At 41.8% G+C, this 15,963-nt stretch overlaps 1 protein-coding gene across 1 annotated transcript in view; it reads right to left on the bottom strand.

The window, feature by feature from the left end:
* csmd3b (CUB and Sushi multiple domains 3b) overlaps positions 1 to 15,963 on the bottom strand; it is a 318,096-nt gene that overhangs the window by 36,513 nt on the left and 265,620 nt on the right. Inside the window, exons 39-51 of the mRNA XM_047344329.1 lie at positions 14,394 to 14,498; positions 13,903 to 14,021; positions 13,294 to 13,363; positions 12,686 to 12,802; positions 12,237 to 12,446; positions 11,477 to 11,665; positions 10,522 to 10,699; positions 7,713 to 7,858; positions 3,442 to 3,522; positions 2,740 to 2,853; positions 2,430 to 2,618; positions 2,072 to 2,230; positions 242 to 430 (exon numbers count right to left, since the gene is read on the bottom strand). Coding sequence (XP_047200285.1) covers positions 242 to 430; positions 2,072 to 2,230; positions 2,430 to 2,618; positions 2,740 to 2,853; positions 3,442 to 3,522; positions 7,713 to 7,858; positions 10,522 to 10,699; positions 11,477 to 11,665; positions 12,237 to 12,446; positions 12,686 to 12,802; positions 13,294 to 13,363; positions 13,903 to 14,021; positions 14,394 to 14,498 — 1,866 coding nt within the window. The remainder of the gene's footprint in view (positions 1 to 241; positions 431 to 2,071; positions 2,231 to 2,429; positions 2,619 to 2,739; positions 2,854 to 3,441; positions 3,523 to 7,712; positions 7,859 to 10,521; positions 10,700 to 11,476; positions 11,666 to 12,236; positions 12,447 to 12,685; positions 12,803 to 13,293; positions 13,364 to 13,902; positions 14,022 to 14,393; positions 14,499 to 15,963) is intronic.

The raw sequence follows: 15,963 nt of genomic DNA, 5'->3' as shown, positions 1-15,963 counted from the left end.
TTAAGTAAATGTCCGATAATGGTTGGCGTCATCTTGCACCTCACCCTTTGACTGGTGCACACAGAGTAGAACGAGTCCCTGTAATACGTAGCCAATGTGTGAAAAGTTCAGTCCAACAAATACAAAGTCTAATTCCAATAATAATACAAATTATTCCAATTTATAAAAAATTTTAAGTTAAAAAAAACATGCAACACATTTACAGTTAACACACATTCCCTGAACAGGCAAACAGACCCACCTTGACACGCAGGTACAGGAGAGTCCCACGCGTGGTAACCGAGGGATGAGCGTCGGCAGGTTGCCGTGGCGTTGCCAATGAGACGGTATCCACGGTCACAGGCCCACCGCACCACGCTATTGATGTGGCCGCCGCTCTGAGAGGAGATGGAGCCGTGAAGGGGAGAGTCTGGCGTGGAGCAGTACAGGGCTGGAGTGGAGAAAAAGTACAAAAATAAAGAAGAGATTTGAAGTAAAGTCACACCGACACTCTGACACCAAAGACGCTAACTGAACAAATCTATCCAAAGAGAAAGACAGGAAAATGTCCCTTCACACCAATTAGGAGATTATAGCTTCACAGATCTATGGTTATGTCTGCATGCAGGTATGCAATATAAACATTATCATTAGTCCCTTACTACAAGGTTTAAGTGTTAGGAACATTTAAGTCTGGTGTCGTGATACTGCAGCGATTAGATGACACTTTCCCAACACAAGTCACGACTGCATATAAAACACAACTGAAGGCAAAGCCAAAGTGGAATCAGGCACATGTGTCGTTTTTGTGGATAAAATATACATTTTAAAGACAATAATAATATGTTTATTGTATATTTTAAACTGTTCAGTTGTATTATCACACCATGTACAATATCTCCAAACACTAGCACGGCTAAACTAGAAATATTAATGATTATTCATTATGGTGATTTTACTTTGCTGTCACATTTAAAGTATTTCAACATTTTTTTCTTTTATCAAACAATCAATGAGTTACAGTTGCTGTCAAGAATGCCAGAAAAGTCGTGAGCTGCTTTATGCAATTTTATGAAATATTCTTTCACATATAAAACATTCATCCTTTACTTCAGACAATATCGGCAATGGAAAACTGCTGAAACTGAAGACGAGTAAATAAATATTGAAGTCCGTCAGCTCTATATATTATTGGCAAATTGCAAACTCTGTCTGACTCTGTATCTGTGGCAGTAGCTAAAGGTCCAAACACAGAAATGTCAGTATCTCATATTATATAATAATATAAGTTTATTCTGAAAAAAACAAAAACAGACATACCAACATATTCCGCATGTCTTAATAATGAGAAAAGTACACTATGGTATAGGAACCTAATTGTGCACTGTTGAAGTTGAACCCTCTTATTAGTATTGCTCACAGCATATGTTGCACAATCCTCACAGATGCCCACATTAACCACAGCTACAGACGAAGGTTACTGAGCGTGAGCGTCCTGGGAGGCTCTTTTTCCCCCCCACTGTTATTATTCAATATATCATTCATCATACAGAACAATGGTTCTGTTAAAGGTTAAAGAGGCGGCCTCCTGAGTGGAGGCTATGAAGTGAATACGCAAAGTCAACAGCTGATAGCGTCTCCTCCCCTGCAACTGTCATAAAGTGTCCTTGAGTAAAGTACTCAGCTCCCATTACCCACGGTGCTTAATGTCCAACCGTCTAAAGTTAGACTCAGCAGGTGCAGGTGCACGACTGAAAGCAAAGCTCTGTAAAACAACATCTGTGCTCGTCCAGGTTTCCTCGTGTGAATGGAAGTAAACCCATAATGCATTTCAGTCGTGTGCTTTAGACAGACAGAAGTGAGGAAGAAGATAACGCTGAAGATTCAAACCAACTTACTTGTATATTGTGCGATGTCTTGTCAAAACTGTCTCTTGTTTCTCATTACGTTTAACGAATTATGATACAAACTTTGGCTCAATTTAAAAGTTAGAGTCTTTTATATGTTCTTCTGTCTGTCTAAGTCTGTCCTAGCAGCCATGCATTACAACAATAATATAAAGTAGTAGTAAAAATAAAGTTGGGATACATACTTTGGTACTCACCAACATAGCGAATTTTGAAGCCTTTCTTGTTCGTGCCGTGGTCTGAGGACCAGCGGACCAGGAACTGGTGGCCGGAGGTGGTGAGGTTGAAGGGTGTGGGCAGGTCGCCGCTCAGCGTGGCCAGAGTGGGACTGTTGGTTGTGGAACCTGAGAGAGAGCGAGAAAAGGTGAAAGAGAGCGGAGGAAGAAGATGGGGAGGAAGAAAACACACAGAAGGTGAGACACTCTGAGAAACTGCAATTTGTTCTGTGCTGGTGCTGGAATTAGAAGTCTATATATAACTGTATGTCTGGTTTTCCCATGGTGGTCAACTTGGATCGTGTGTGTGTGTGTGTGTGTGTTTTACCATCAAATATCTCCAGCACATCAAACTCTCTCTCCGTGTGGAAGCTCTCGAAGGTGATGGTGACGTTGTATCCTTTCTCTACTGTGATGCTCCACGAACACATCTGGAGATTGGGGTAACTTTCTGGCCAACCGGGGCTCAGGATGACGCCTGATGAGTCGTACCTCACGTCGTGTGCCGGGCATTGGACTGTGGATATGGTAGAGAAATGGTTAAGTTAAATTTATACACACTATTACCTTATTTACATTTTTTTAGCATCAGATATTTTGTTAAAACCCTTTTTGCTGCTGTGTTGACACACACACACCTTGGCATGTTGGAGGAGGTGCATCCATCTGCAGTCTCTCTCCAAGGCGACAGGTGAGAATCTCGCTGCCGACCAATGAGAAGCCAGGTTGGCATCTGTACCTGATGATGTCACCTGGAGGGTCAGAAGGATTGCATGAGAAAAGTGTTTGGAAATAAAAATAAGGCGAATAATGAAATGTATCATCTACAATTACTCATGCACTGCACTAAAGTACAAAGCTGATGTACTTTTACTTGAGTTATTTCCATTTGCCATTTTTCTCCTCCCCTTTATGTCTGAGGGACTTAGTGTACTTCTTACTCCACTACACTTATTTGACAGTTTTACAAATTAAGATTTGACATAATGAAAACATAATCAACTTTCACTGTTATAAATTAAACTCCCCAACAGCTTCTTAAATAGTTTAAAGACAGTTTCACCGTGACCAAATAGAATACAGTAGTAATAATATAATATTATTCATAATTTAAAATATATACATCACATCCATTGGGCCTTTCTAAGTACTTTCTGACACATACAAATACATTAGGGGTATTCTATTGTCTAAAATACTTAAATACAATTTTCTAATACAATAATATTACACAGCACCAGTGACTCTTGATCGTGATCTTCATGGTTTTTATTTTATCCTATTGGCAACTGACTAGTTTGCATCCTCCATCAAAGTGACGTGTCAGACAGACAGCTCACCTATCTCCAGCTCCCCGTCCTCCATCAGTACGTCAGCGCTGGCCACTTCTGGAGGAGGCTGACAAACCCTTAATTGGTAGGCTGAGGAGGAGAGAGAACACAGAGAGGCACCATTTAGATGTGAGAAGAAATATGTTTGATCAACTGGGTTGTCTGATGTTTTCTTTGTTGCTGCTGTGAATGGCTTAAATCTAAGTTTCTGGTCGTGCTGCATTGAGAAAATCCTTCCGTGACTCAAATAATGACACAACCTGTTGTCTGCTTATTTGATTTAATCTTGGTTGTATCAGTTTAACTTCACTTTTTAAAGTTCAGGCTGTCCGGTCACCAAACCGCGGGGATCGACAAATAGACGCCGCCGCGCAGACACAGCCCTGCCTTGAATCATAAAGAGCAAGTGGCTTCACAGCTACTGAGCTGAAGGCTGCAATCAATATGACTGCATGACCATAGATCACTCACTAACAGAGTAAGAGAAAGAGGGAGAAAACACAGATGGAGAGAGGGAGAGAGAGAGACAGAGAGGGCTGAGGGCTGTAAGTCAGGATGAAATTGACTATGAAAATGAGACCTGCCAATAGTATCTGCTGCTCTCATGCATATCAAAGCCCTGTGGTGTGTGTGTGTGTGTGTGTGTGTGTGTGTGTGTGTGTGTGTGTGTGTGTGTGTGTGTGTGTGTGTGTGTGTGTGTGTGTGTGTGTGTGTGTGTGTGTGTGTGTGTGTGTGCCAGTATGTCTGAGTGTGTGAGAGGATCACTGTGAGCAGTCATTGATCTCACTAAGCTCCGAAAGCGTTTTTCTTTTTTTCTTCTTCTCTTACAGCTACTTCCACATTCACGTCACATCATCGTCTTTCTCCGTCCACATGTCCATGACAACACCATCAGCCGCAGCGTGGTCCTCGTCCCTGCGCGGGAGGTTTCTGGCATTCAGAGCCGTGACCCAGACATAAATAAATAGAAGGACAACGGCATTGATAAACATCCCCCGAGCGGAGGACTGATGCCTCCGCTGGGGTATATTTGGCATTTCAAACCAAAACTGCACTTTAGCATCTGTCTCGGAGACAAAGTGCTTCTGAATTTCTGCTGCGTCACTAAAGGACGCCGAGGAAGAAACGTAAATAAATAGAAAATGTGTTCCCTCACGAGGAAAATCTATCAGGAGCGCTGCTTATTATTCCTGCATTCGTTAACTTAGACATTTTTATCTTTTCTAGACTACAAAGTAGGGAAACACGACTTGCTCATACAACCCTGACTCTTGCCTTTCTATTCTTGTTTTTATCATCTAATAAAATTGAAGTGACAAAACAATGCTAACGACCACTGGCGCGCATGCCATCCCGTCTCCCCCCTTCTCCATCTCCCGTGTCACTCTGCGCTGTGCGTCCCCCAATAAAGCAGAAATTGAAAATATACTTGGATCCGTCAGCTGGTGCAGTTCCTGTGCGAGTGTGACAGCTGACAGTTAAAACCTGCAAACAGAAGTTCATTAACAACGTGTCATCTGTCTGAAAAAGGGGAAGCCTTCTCAAAATTAAAAAAATAAAACCTGACATCCACACTCAGGAGCAGAGAATAGAAATTGTTGGAAAAGAAGCAAATGGAAACTTCTTGGAGGAAAAGGTGGAGGGCAGAGAGAGAGAGAGAGAGAGAGAGAGAGAGAGAGAGAGAGAGAGAGAGAGAGAGAGAGAGACCCTTTGACAGACTGTGTTGTGAAGGGTAATACAAGTAGAGAAAGTTAGACTCATTAGAATCCATTCTGTCAAAAGACAATGAACTGTTCTGACAAGGATGAGTAATATAATTATTATTTACTTTGCTGTCTGAGGAAAACCCTGCAATCTCTAAAGTATTTGCATTTTTGCTAGCAATAAGCTATTTTCTCACTGTTTATAAAACACTTGAAGTTAAAGTACACAAAGCGTAAAAATAATCTGGGGTCAACTTCAGGACATTTCCACTTGAGCCTCCCATCCCTACTCTGTAAGATAATGTTCCTAAAATACGATACTGTTGGATTTCTCTATAATTTCAAGGTCCTATGTTAGAGTTATGAGATAATGTATGTTATGATCTGGCACTAAATGGATACAACTGAATTCAATTGAATTAATCAAAAGACGCTACCTTTGAATGTTAGAAAAAGAAGAAATAAAATGACAGGGATTAAATGTTACATTCAACCCTGTTTCTTATGGTTTCTCATATTCATGCAAATAACTCTTTCACCATTATTTGAGCTCATCCATTGTATGCATTGTTGTAATGTCAGCCTTCAAAGCTTCACGTCAAATCACAAAAGGAAAAACATCATAATTGGAGCCAAACGATTTCACAACAGTCGTCCGAAAAAAGATTGATGTTTGTAGGCAGACAGGCAAAACGGGAAAGGAAGACGATCGGGGAGGATTTCATCTTAAACAGTGGTTGAAAACAAAGAGTAATCTGAGTGCACAGAAGGACCAGAGCGAAAGATTGAAATGAAATGAAAAACTGAACGGCACAGACAGTTTTGACACGGAGACAGAGCAGCGAAAAATACAATCTCCCAAACTCTGAGGAGGGGAGATGACTCTCTCTATGTGTGTGTGTGTGTGTGTGTGTGTGTGTGTGTGTGTGTGTGTGTGTGTGTGTGTGTGTGTGGGTGTGTGTGTAAAACAGAAACATAAAAACCTTCTGTACAAGGAGAGACTCACTAATGAACAAACCCCAGTGAATGAATGTATTACTTGCGTGACTCCAGCAGCAATTAAAACACAATTTAAAAGTTTGTTCTTCATTAAGTTGTGCTGCGTTTTTCTCAATGGCTTAAAATCAGGGCAATAAACGTATTTCATTTGAATCTGATTACTAAATTCCTGAGAACAAAAGGAGGTTATAACCAAGGATGAGAAAACAATATGGATATTTGTACACAGGTGAAGTTGAAAGATGAACTTAAAAGTCAAATTAAGTTTCTTTTCGACAAACCACTTTAGAAACGTTACTTTCCTCCGATCATGAGACATTAGGTCAGAACCCCGATCACTTATAGTGTATCAGGTGATAAGTGATTGATTTGCACACTTCAATCAGTTGTTCTTCGTCCAAGTCGTCAATCATATCAATCAAAATCAAACCTTCATCGAAACGAACAGCCATTCTCCGTCCTCATTTTAAGAAAATAACTCTTTCACTTTATCTTCCAACCACAGCATCATATTTATCACATGCAGCCTTGGTTTGGTTGGCAGTGGCCATTTTATACCTTTCAGTGTTTTATTGAGCTTCACTTACATTTATCAACGATGTCAAGCATTATTACAATATTTCACTGGACAAAAAACGGGTCTATTCGCTCTGTCACCAAGGACATGAGACCTGAAAAAAGGGCTTCAATGCCACAGGAGAGTGACTCACATATGACAAACTATGCTCAAGTATCTTGTGACTCAATTGGAGTCACCCTGTGCTTTGTCAAAAATGAGCTCAAAGAAGAAGGTCTCGAAAGGGAAACGTTGAATTCATACGTGGTCTGTTAATCCACAGAGGACTTTATCTACATCACTGCAAATACCAGTTTAATTCATGATATGAAAACTATCAATAGCTCCACTGTGACTAATATATTATTAGTGTGGTTTGGTTGCGATAAAGACTTTAAAAACGTCTTGAGTCAGAGTGAGTGAAAAGAAGCAGGTGGAAGATAAGGAGGACGAGTCGAAACTCAGCGATGCCATCAATGCAGCTACAACTTATCACAGCGACAGAGTTTTAACCAGCAGGCGAATTGTAGGAATGAACCAAAGTGACCTTAGACAACCTGTCACCACCATCCCATTCCATATGAGAGCGAGGGCTGCAGGTGCAGATAGAGAATTTGTCTGAGCAGGTGAGCATCCAAAGTTAATGCTGCTAACGGAAGGGATGAAACCGACTGGCATAAAAAAAAGAACAGGGAGACAGTGCTCTTTGCCTCGCTCTCCCACACAAACACACTGACCGTCTGTCATAGTCAGACTGTCCATCAGCAGCACTGGCAGAAAACCTGCCCGCGTCGCTGGCCGTCCATAAAGATTTTACTCTCCTCAGCAGGCAGGCAGGATTCAAAATGAACAAATTGCCTACTGGTTTTACCCCCTTTTCTGAGGCTAACAAATTCAGCTACAGATAAAATGGCTAATGACACTTTTATGTGTAAAAGAGTGGACACAATCAAATGATGTGTACAGTCAATAATAATATCGCCAGCCCCCAGACAACTTTGACAATGTGGTTAGGTTCTTACCGTGGTAGCTTAAGACAAAGAAGCCAGCTCCAGAGAAGTCCGAGTGGAACTTGATGAGGATGATGTTGGAGGTGGAGTAGACCGACTCCAAAGCTGTGTTCCCACTGAACTGGCCGATCTGAGGAGAGGATTGGTCTGGACCGTCCCTGCGGAAATACAAAAAGAAGATTTATGTCACAAAAAGGTGCACTCATAGATTAAAGGCCCACTAATGAATGGACTTGATCTTTCTTTATAGAACAATGGGGGTAGAGAATTCAGCATAAAATATTATTGTTTAAGTTCTCGCAGTCGTCTGTGACATTTAAACGGTGATTTGTGATCAGGAAATGGTTTCTCCGAGGGAAGAAACAAAGACCTGGAGCTGCTCCATTGACTGCGAATGGGTTTCAGACTTTGTGTGACAAAGTGGCCGCGCACCAGAGTGATTGTGCGTGAATGTGGGCTCATCTTCCTTCTCGGAACCATCTAAACAATGTCACAAAGCTCATTTACATATGAAACATCCACAAACTCACATTGTAGTGAACTCACAAAATACCAGCAGCATTTCCTGATGGATGAAGATTGATTTACACGTCATCAGATCAAAAGAGAAACAAATACGAATCCAGGTTCAGAATTTGACTTGGACCTTTGGCTTCTTTTCCGTCATAATGATATCGGCTTCATGAAAAGTTGCACAATTTCCACACACCGCCGACAAGAAGTTATCCATCAAATGGCAGGTCGGGCTCCCGGTGCAGTGTCATGAGCATATTTCACCTTTAATGACAACACCACCAGCTGTCAGACTGGGAACTAACCAATAGAGGGCTCATTATCGATGATTAAAAAGTGTCATCAGCAAGTTAGATGAAATGATTATTTCCTGCTGTTAAGTGTTTTTAAATGAGGCCAATTATACCTGTCAGGTTATGCAAGGAATTATCCTTGCTGATGATTGGGCGGCTCGGAGTTGGTTCATTCGAGGCTTTTCCACCGCTGATTGCTGCTGATGCTCACGTTCACTAACAATTACGAGAGCATTATGGCATCCCCCACACACACACACACACACACACACACACACACACACACACACACACACACACACACACACACACACACACACACACACACAGAGAAGGCCGTCCTGTGTGTGGTAACATCGGTGACATGTATGGTAATTCTTACCATGGACTCCAGTAGTATGGCTCCCAGTGTGAGACCAATTAGCCGACTAACTGACTGTCAGGTTGACTGGCTCCGGACGGAGGAGACCGCTGTGAAAATCACACCTTTACCACGGACACTGTGCTCCCCACGGGGAGCCGGTGTGGTGGCAGCGAGGTTGTGAGTTTTTAAATGTGCTGCTGTCTTTGCTTTGTGTGAGTTCAGCAGTTTGTCTACTTTCTTTTTTTTCCTCCCAGCTGACAGCAGGGTCAGGGACATGCTGTGGGACCAATTCATGGATTCACAGAATTGGCCGTGGGTGGACAGCACATGGCTCAACAATGTTGTGTTGTTTGACATGAGAAAGGCTGAATGGATGTTTTTTTGGCAGTTTTGGCTACAGCTGTACACTTTATACATCTATATATTAAATAAACCTCATCGCTGTTATGTAGAGTTCAGATTTTGATGGAGTTTGACGGACAAAACATGAAATTTCAGAATCACATACACATACAGGGAATTTGACTCGGGTTTAGCAATGTATTTACAAATAGACATGCAGCTAAGGATGAGGACAATAAAAACTGAACAAACAAGTTAAAGACATAAAAAATGTTTTAAGACTAATTAATGAATAAAATAAAATATAATAACCAGAAGTGAGATCAAATTAGCTCTATGTGAAGGAGTTTTCTGCTGTTAGTTCATAGAGAATGACACAACAGTATTTTGCATCTAAACTGGTACAACAATCAACAGTATGTCCCATATCGGATGGAGGCTGTAGTCAGGAAGTTACATCTAAATATTCCGACTGTTGATGGTGATGTTACTTAACTGGGTCCTGAAAGATCAGATTGAGCCAAGACCTGCATCCATGCAACTAAATCTGAATCTGAAAGTGAATATTATAACAAGCTGGAAAATATGAGACAGACATTTGGTCCTTCTGTGTCAGTCGGGTGTCTGGTCTGCCAGATGACAATGCACCCTGCAGTCTATTTATGGGAAACAGGCTTTCGCTATAGAGAAGCGGCAGAAATATTGTAACCCTATAGAAACAGCCTGTACGGTCTATTTATGGTTCTGCTGCCACCTCGTACCTGCAGATAACTAAGAAACATGCAATCTAAGCACCATTTAAACACCTGCATTGACAAAATGTCTGCTGATGCCAATGGCCGCTCCCCTCAGGAAGAATAATGATGAGAAAAGTCAAGGGTGGGGCGGTGGGGAGAGAAACATGTTTTGTATACGGCATATGAGGCTTAGCGAGAGAGAAAGACTTGTGGGAAAAGAGAGATGGGAAGAAAAAGAAACATGACAAGAAGCAAATCATGTCAGAGTAACTAACTTTAAATTCAAGGAGAAATGTCTGTAGTCATATAAACCCTTGCAGGAATTCACCAATTAGTGGGCAGCTCTGAAAATATGTTAAAGAGCATGAAACCCTGGGAGAGAGAAAACGTGTGCGTGTGACAGATTTTCCGAATATGGAGGAACAAATTAAATGGCGATTAAATGGCAGGCCAATAAAAAATAAACTTGTTTGCTGAAATAAACCTTAATGAAGCAGAAGGAGATGCAGAGATCTGTGAGAAGTGTCGACATAACGAGCACGAACTCGGTGAAATAAAGAACTGACACCCACCACACGGTGATGTAGTCGTATATCGGCTCGGTGCTCAGCACGGTGAAGTTGATGTAAATCCCGTGGCCGGGCGGAACCCTCACGCTCCACACGCAGTCCTGGAAGTTGGGGTATTCCTCCGGGTGACCGGGAGAGTAAATGGTTCCATTTAATGACGTGATGTTCCCACCACAGAGAGCTGCGAGACACAACGTTAACAGAATTACCTTTAATAAATTACCAGCGAATTAGTATTAACTTTGTGAAGCTTGGGTAATTGTCTGGATGACTGAGGGAGGACGTGGCGATAAGTCTTCTAATAACACCTTGATACTTTGAATAAACTGTCATTACAGTTTTATTTCACTTCTGCAGCTCAGGTATTCTGTGGGAGTGTTGCCCTGCACTGATGTAATCTCACCGCGGCTGAGAGCCATAACACTTCATATTTACAATTATATAAACTGAGGGTCCTTTAGTAGCTTTACAATTAAAAAATAATATTACTTGGATTAATGTGCAGTTACTGGTCATAAAGTTAGAATAACAAAATTTCATGATGGGATTTCACCTCCACAATTATCTGGAAATACAAAATAACAACACTCCTGACAGCTCTGTAATTATTTCGAGATTTATTTCATACACAATTTTGTGGAAATGAACTTTCTCCTGTTGATTCCTTCAACAGTAGAACAATTCTGTTTTTATTAAGTGTTGAGTTGCACAAAACGTTCTACTTTACCCACAGTGCAACAATCAATATGACCTGGTTATACGCTGACTACACTGAGCACTCTGTTGTGCTTTCAAAAAAGCAGTGTTGAAAGGTATGAAAATATTAAGTGCACATTAAAGGGTCATTCCCTTCACTTCACTCCCAAGTGTAAAACTATGAAATATCTATATAATATATAAAGCAAACTACTGTAGAATGCATGTAACCGACAAAAGGTTCACAGATGCCACGACTCACCTTCACATCGTGGCAGCGGGTGGTTCCAGTTCCGGCTGATCCCGTGTAAACACGTGAGCGAAGCATCTCCGATCAGAGAGTAACCGGGCAGACATTCAAACGACACCGTCATCCCCACGCTGAAGTCCGTGCCGATCACGATGCCGTTTCGAAAAGGCCGAGGGTCCGGGCAGCTCTGGAGCTGATAGGCTGGAGGGACGAGAAACAGACACAAAGGAGATGACTCAAGAAATGCTGGGAAAGGCAACCATTGGTAGCGATAACATCCATTAATATAATAAAACTGCTTGTCTTTACATTTTCCCTTTTTTAAAACACTGTGGCTGTGCTGCTGTCATCAGATAAGACCCATTATTCATCGGCCACTGTAATTTCCCCATTAATGGAAATACCGGTAACAAATTAAGGCTAATTTGTCAAATTTGTCACAATTAATGTAAGAGCGCTTAAAACCTTTTTTGTTGCCTCAGTGAATAAATATGACACTCATCTAGTCGCGGAAATTATAGGGGCCTGCATGAGCTCTGTAATTTTTGGCAAGTGCAAAACAATTTTTTTTTATTGTTGTCTGATACTTTTGTTTTAATTTGATTTGTCAATCCTGAGAAATTAAATTGTATAAATCTGATGACCACATTGGCAGGAGCTGCTGTTTTCAGCTGAGTTAGAACCTGTCAGTTGTCAGCTCTTGTTTTTTCTTTGCCTAGAGAATCAGTGTAAACAAGATGTTGCACAGGAACTTGTTGAAGACAACATGCACCTTGATATGTGATGTGGAAGCCAGGTTTGTTCTGTGAGTAGTCGCTGTGGAAGAAGAAGCTGGTCTGGTGGGTGGTGCTGAACAGAGCTTTGGGGATGACGGGGCCGCTGAACCGGTCGATGACCGAGCCGGTCTCCAGCGTTCCACTGCGGATCTCTAAGTAATCGTGGATCGCTTCGGTGGAGAAGTTCAGGAACTGGAGATGGATGCCTGGGAAAAAAAATACACAACTCATGACATTTACTGTAGATAACAAATTGAAAAGCATGGGTAAAGGCCACCGACATTAATCCAATGAATGAGCGAGTAACTGAATAAGCCAGTCTGTAAATAACATAGATACACAGAAGTGGAGACAGACACAAAGAGAGAAAACAGATGCTCGACCACACAGAAAAAAGAACTGCACATATTTCATGCTCAAGTCCAAAGTTGACAGTGTGTCTTACCGAAGCCGACAGGTAAGTTGACTGTCCATGTGCAGTCTAATCCACTGGGGTAGTTGCCTGGGTAACCGGGACTTAGAATCACTCCACTTACATCTGTCATAGACCCACCGCACTGGGCTGGAGTCACGCACAAACACACAAAGAGAAGAAAAAAGGTGGTTGGGTGTCGAAAGCAGAGCATCAGAAGCAGGAGGGTGACCTCACCGAGCTCAGCAGACTTGCTTCCCCTCTCTTTTTTAGGACATTACTTCTGACCTGACACTTTGCACAATTTTCAACACTATATTAATATTCTGAGTCTTTAATAAAAAAACCCTCATTGAATAAATTAGCGTTGTGCGAGTATAAATGTGTCCGGGCGCTTGTTTCCCCTCGTTTGCATTCTGATGCTTTGGCAACACCGTGCGTGTTTGTGGCAGAGTCTGACTTAACTTTGCATCAGTTTAAAAGCCTCATCGCGTTCCACACAGAATACTAAATAATCAGCTCATCACAGAACTGATCAAACAGCTCAGAGACACTACAGTCATTTCTGCAGCACTGAAAATCTGCAGGCGTCTTTGTGCATCCAGAGTGTGTGCATATATGTTGTGTAGAACGACACCTACCGAGACACAGTGGTACAGGGTAGTTCCATCTTCTAACGGGACCAGGCATGCAGGTGATATGTGCATTGCCCTAGAAATGAAAAAAAGCAATCTATGATCAAACATCAGTTGGGAAATCACCACAGATGAGCAGATAATTAAGTCTGTGTTATCTGCTCGACAATAATATCGCAATAACAGCAGGATTGTGTAACAGTCACACTGTGGAGCTGCACATTAAACATGACCAAAGGCAAACCTTCATTAGAGCTGTACAGTGCGCTACAAAGACATCGGGCGGACCACAACAGAGACATACATTATGCACGAGTTGTGCAAACCACACAAGAGCTGTGTGTTTAGCATGAGCCTGGGAAAAACCACCTGAGAATGGGGTTTCCCTCTGATTCGCAGATTAAATAGTTCTTGGTTTGCAGAGCCAGGGGATAGAGAAACGAGTGAATGGCAGCACATCAGAGACGCTGAGCAGCCTTTAATGATTTCAGACACATCGCTGGCAGTCGCTTTGCATTCAACTGCAACATGAAATTGCTATCCTCCGGTTTGAGTGTGTAGTGAAGGACAAACAGTATGCAAACAAAAAAAATATGCAGGAGGTTGTATTCATACCTGAAGAGAGTACCCTTGTTCACATGAAAACTGCACAACATCTCCGACCATGAATCTGTCTCCTTGTCTAATTCCGTAGTTCGGAGTCTGAGGCTCCGGGCACGACTCTAACCCAATAGCTGAAAGTATAACAAAATAACATCGTTATACAAGCTTCAGTTGAAGGTGCAGTGTGTAAGATTCAGGTGAAAGGGATCTATTGGCCCTTTATTTTTAAGTACTGCATATTTACATCGGGAGTGGGTCCTCTCTACGGAGGCCGCCATCTTTTTTACAGTAGCCCAAACTGGACAAAACTAAACACCTTTTGAGTTTTTATGACAACTGAAGGCTCCTTCATGTTTGGAAGGGGAGGGTGAGGTGAGAGGTATTCAGCTGCAACATTCAACTACACCACTAGATGTCACTAAACTCTACACACTGGACCTTTAAGTGTTATGTATTTATTGCATAGGCAGCTTGTCGTGCTGTCTCCACGATAAATACGTTACCTGTGTATTCCAGGTGAAACCCAGCAGCTGAGACACTAATGTCCGAGCTGAAGCTGAGATGGAGGTTGTTGGATGTACTGTTCAGGAGAGGGGGGATGGTGGTGCCTGGACGCAGGGAGAAAAGAAACAGAGCAACAAAGGTCCATGAACACATTTCTTTGGTTTTTCAACCGAGGCTTAAAAGCAAATGATCACAGTTATCTGACAACGCAAGAAAACAACAAAGGTCCTGCCAAAGATACACTTTCCCTTTCTTTTTGTTTGTGAAGTGTTCTCAGAGGAGGGAGAAGGGAATTACTTCTTATTGGAGACATCTGTTGTATACTAAACCACTTTTCAAATGTTGGCTTGACCTACATAGCGCGGCGAGGGAGAAGTGCTGAGTAAAAGCCGGAGCTGCACGATTGAAGCCGAGCTGGCGCCAGTGCAACAGGGTGATTTGGTCGGGGCCCTTCAAAATAACACGTACATTAACCTTCTCAAATCTTCTTATCACTGGAAATGTATAACTGTCTTTTTCCAAAGTCCAGCGAGCAGTGAGCAAAAAGTAACTACATTTCGGTTTTGATTTACATTCAAGTTTTTTTTTTTTTTTATCCAGTGGCCTGTGTACCTGCGAAACATATCAATGCTTCAGAGAAATCCCTCTGATTGAACAGTGAATTAGGCCGATGGATGTCTTTTGTAAAGATAATTAATTAGCAGGTTTCTGAAAAGTCTGCGGACCCCCTGCTGGTTGTATTCACACTCCAGGATAAAAATCCCATTCATTATCATGACGGAAAATAAAGAAATATATATTTTCCTTAATTATGAATGATGAATGATGATGAATAATTAACGCCATGTGCTTAAGCACAGCCGTCATTTTTTGGGAGTGTGACAGGATTCATTAACAATTGTAATTAACCCTTTCGGAAAGTTTTTATCATGACGCAGCATGTGTTCGCTCAACATTATTATTAATGGAAAAGAATCACTATCGTAGTCATTTCATTGCCCGCTCTTTTCGATAATGTCTTATCCGGTTTGACATAAAGATGTCAAGCCCTTCCATAGATAATTTAACGCAGCCGGCAGATAACCAGGTGACTTTGGCTCTCTAAAAGCAGTATTAGTATCCCCAGAAGATGCTGACTCCGCATTTGCTTGAATTATTCGAGTGATTAAATCCAGAGGAATGCTTGGCCCGGCCTGAACACACGCTTTTGGCTGAGTGTGAGTTGTGGAAGCACTGGTGCAGAGGCATTTGGAGCAGAGGCTGTTCCATTGTGGGGAGTGCAGACATCCAGACCAAAGGACACATTAATGTACGGCACTCTGCTTTATTGACGTTTTTCCCTACATGCATAGAAATAATAGAATGGCAATCTAAAATATACAGTATGACATGATTTATAGCTTTTATGGAGCATAATTTCAGTGATTGTTATAAACTACATTAAAGACAAATGTTAGGACACATATAACACATTGACAGATCATGTGTGCAGCTGCTGGTGAGAGGATTTCCCTGTGACTAAAGATTTATCACTGACGCAGCATTTCTGCTAAAAATAAAGGTTAGGCT

This window comes from Hippoglossus stenolepis, chromosome 17 (assembly GCF_022539355.2).
Source record: "Hippoglossus stenolepis isolate QCI-W04-F060 chromosome 17, HSTE1.2, whole genome shotgun sequence".
Classification (NCBI taxonomy): Eukaryota; Metazoa; Chordata; class Actinopteri; order Pleuronectiformes; family Pleuronectidae; genus Hippoglossus; species Hippoglossus stenolepis.
This window is presented reverse-complemented; position numbering and strand designations above follow the sequence as displayed.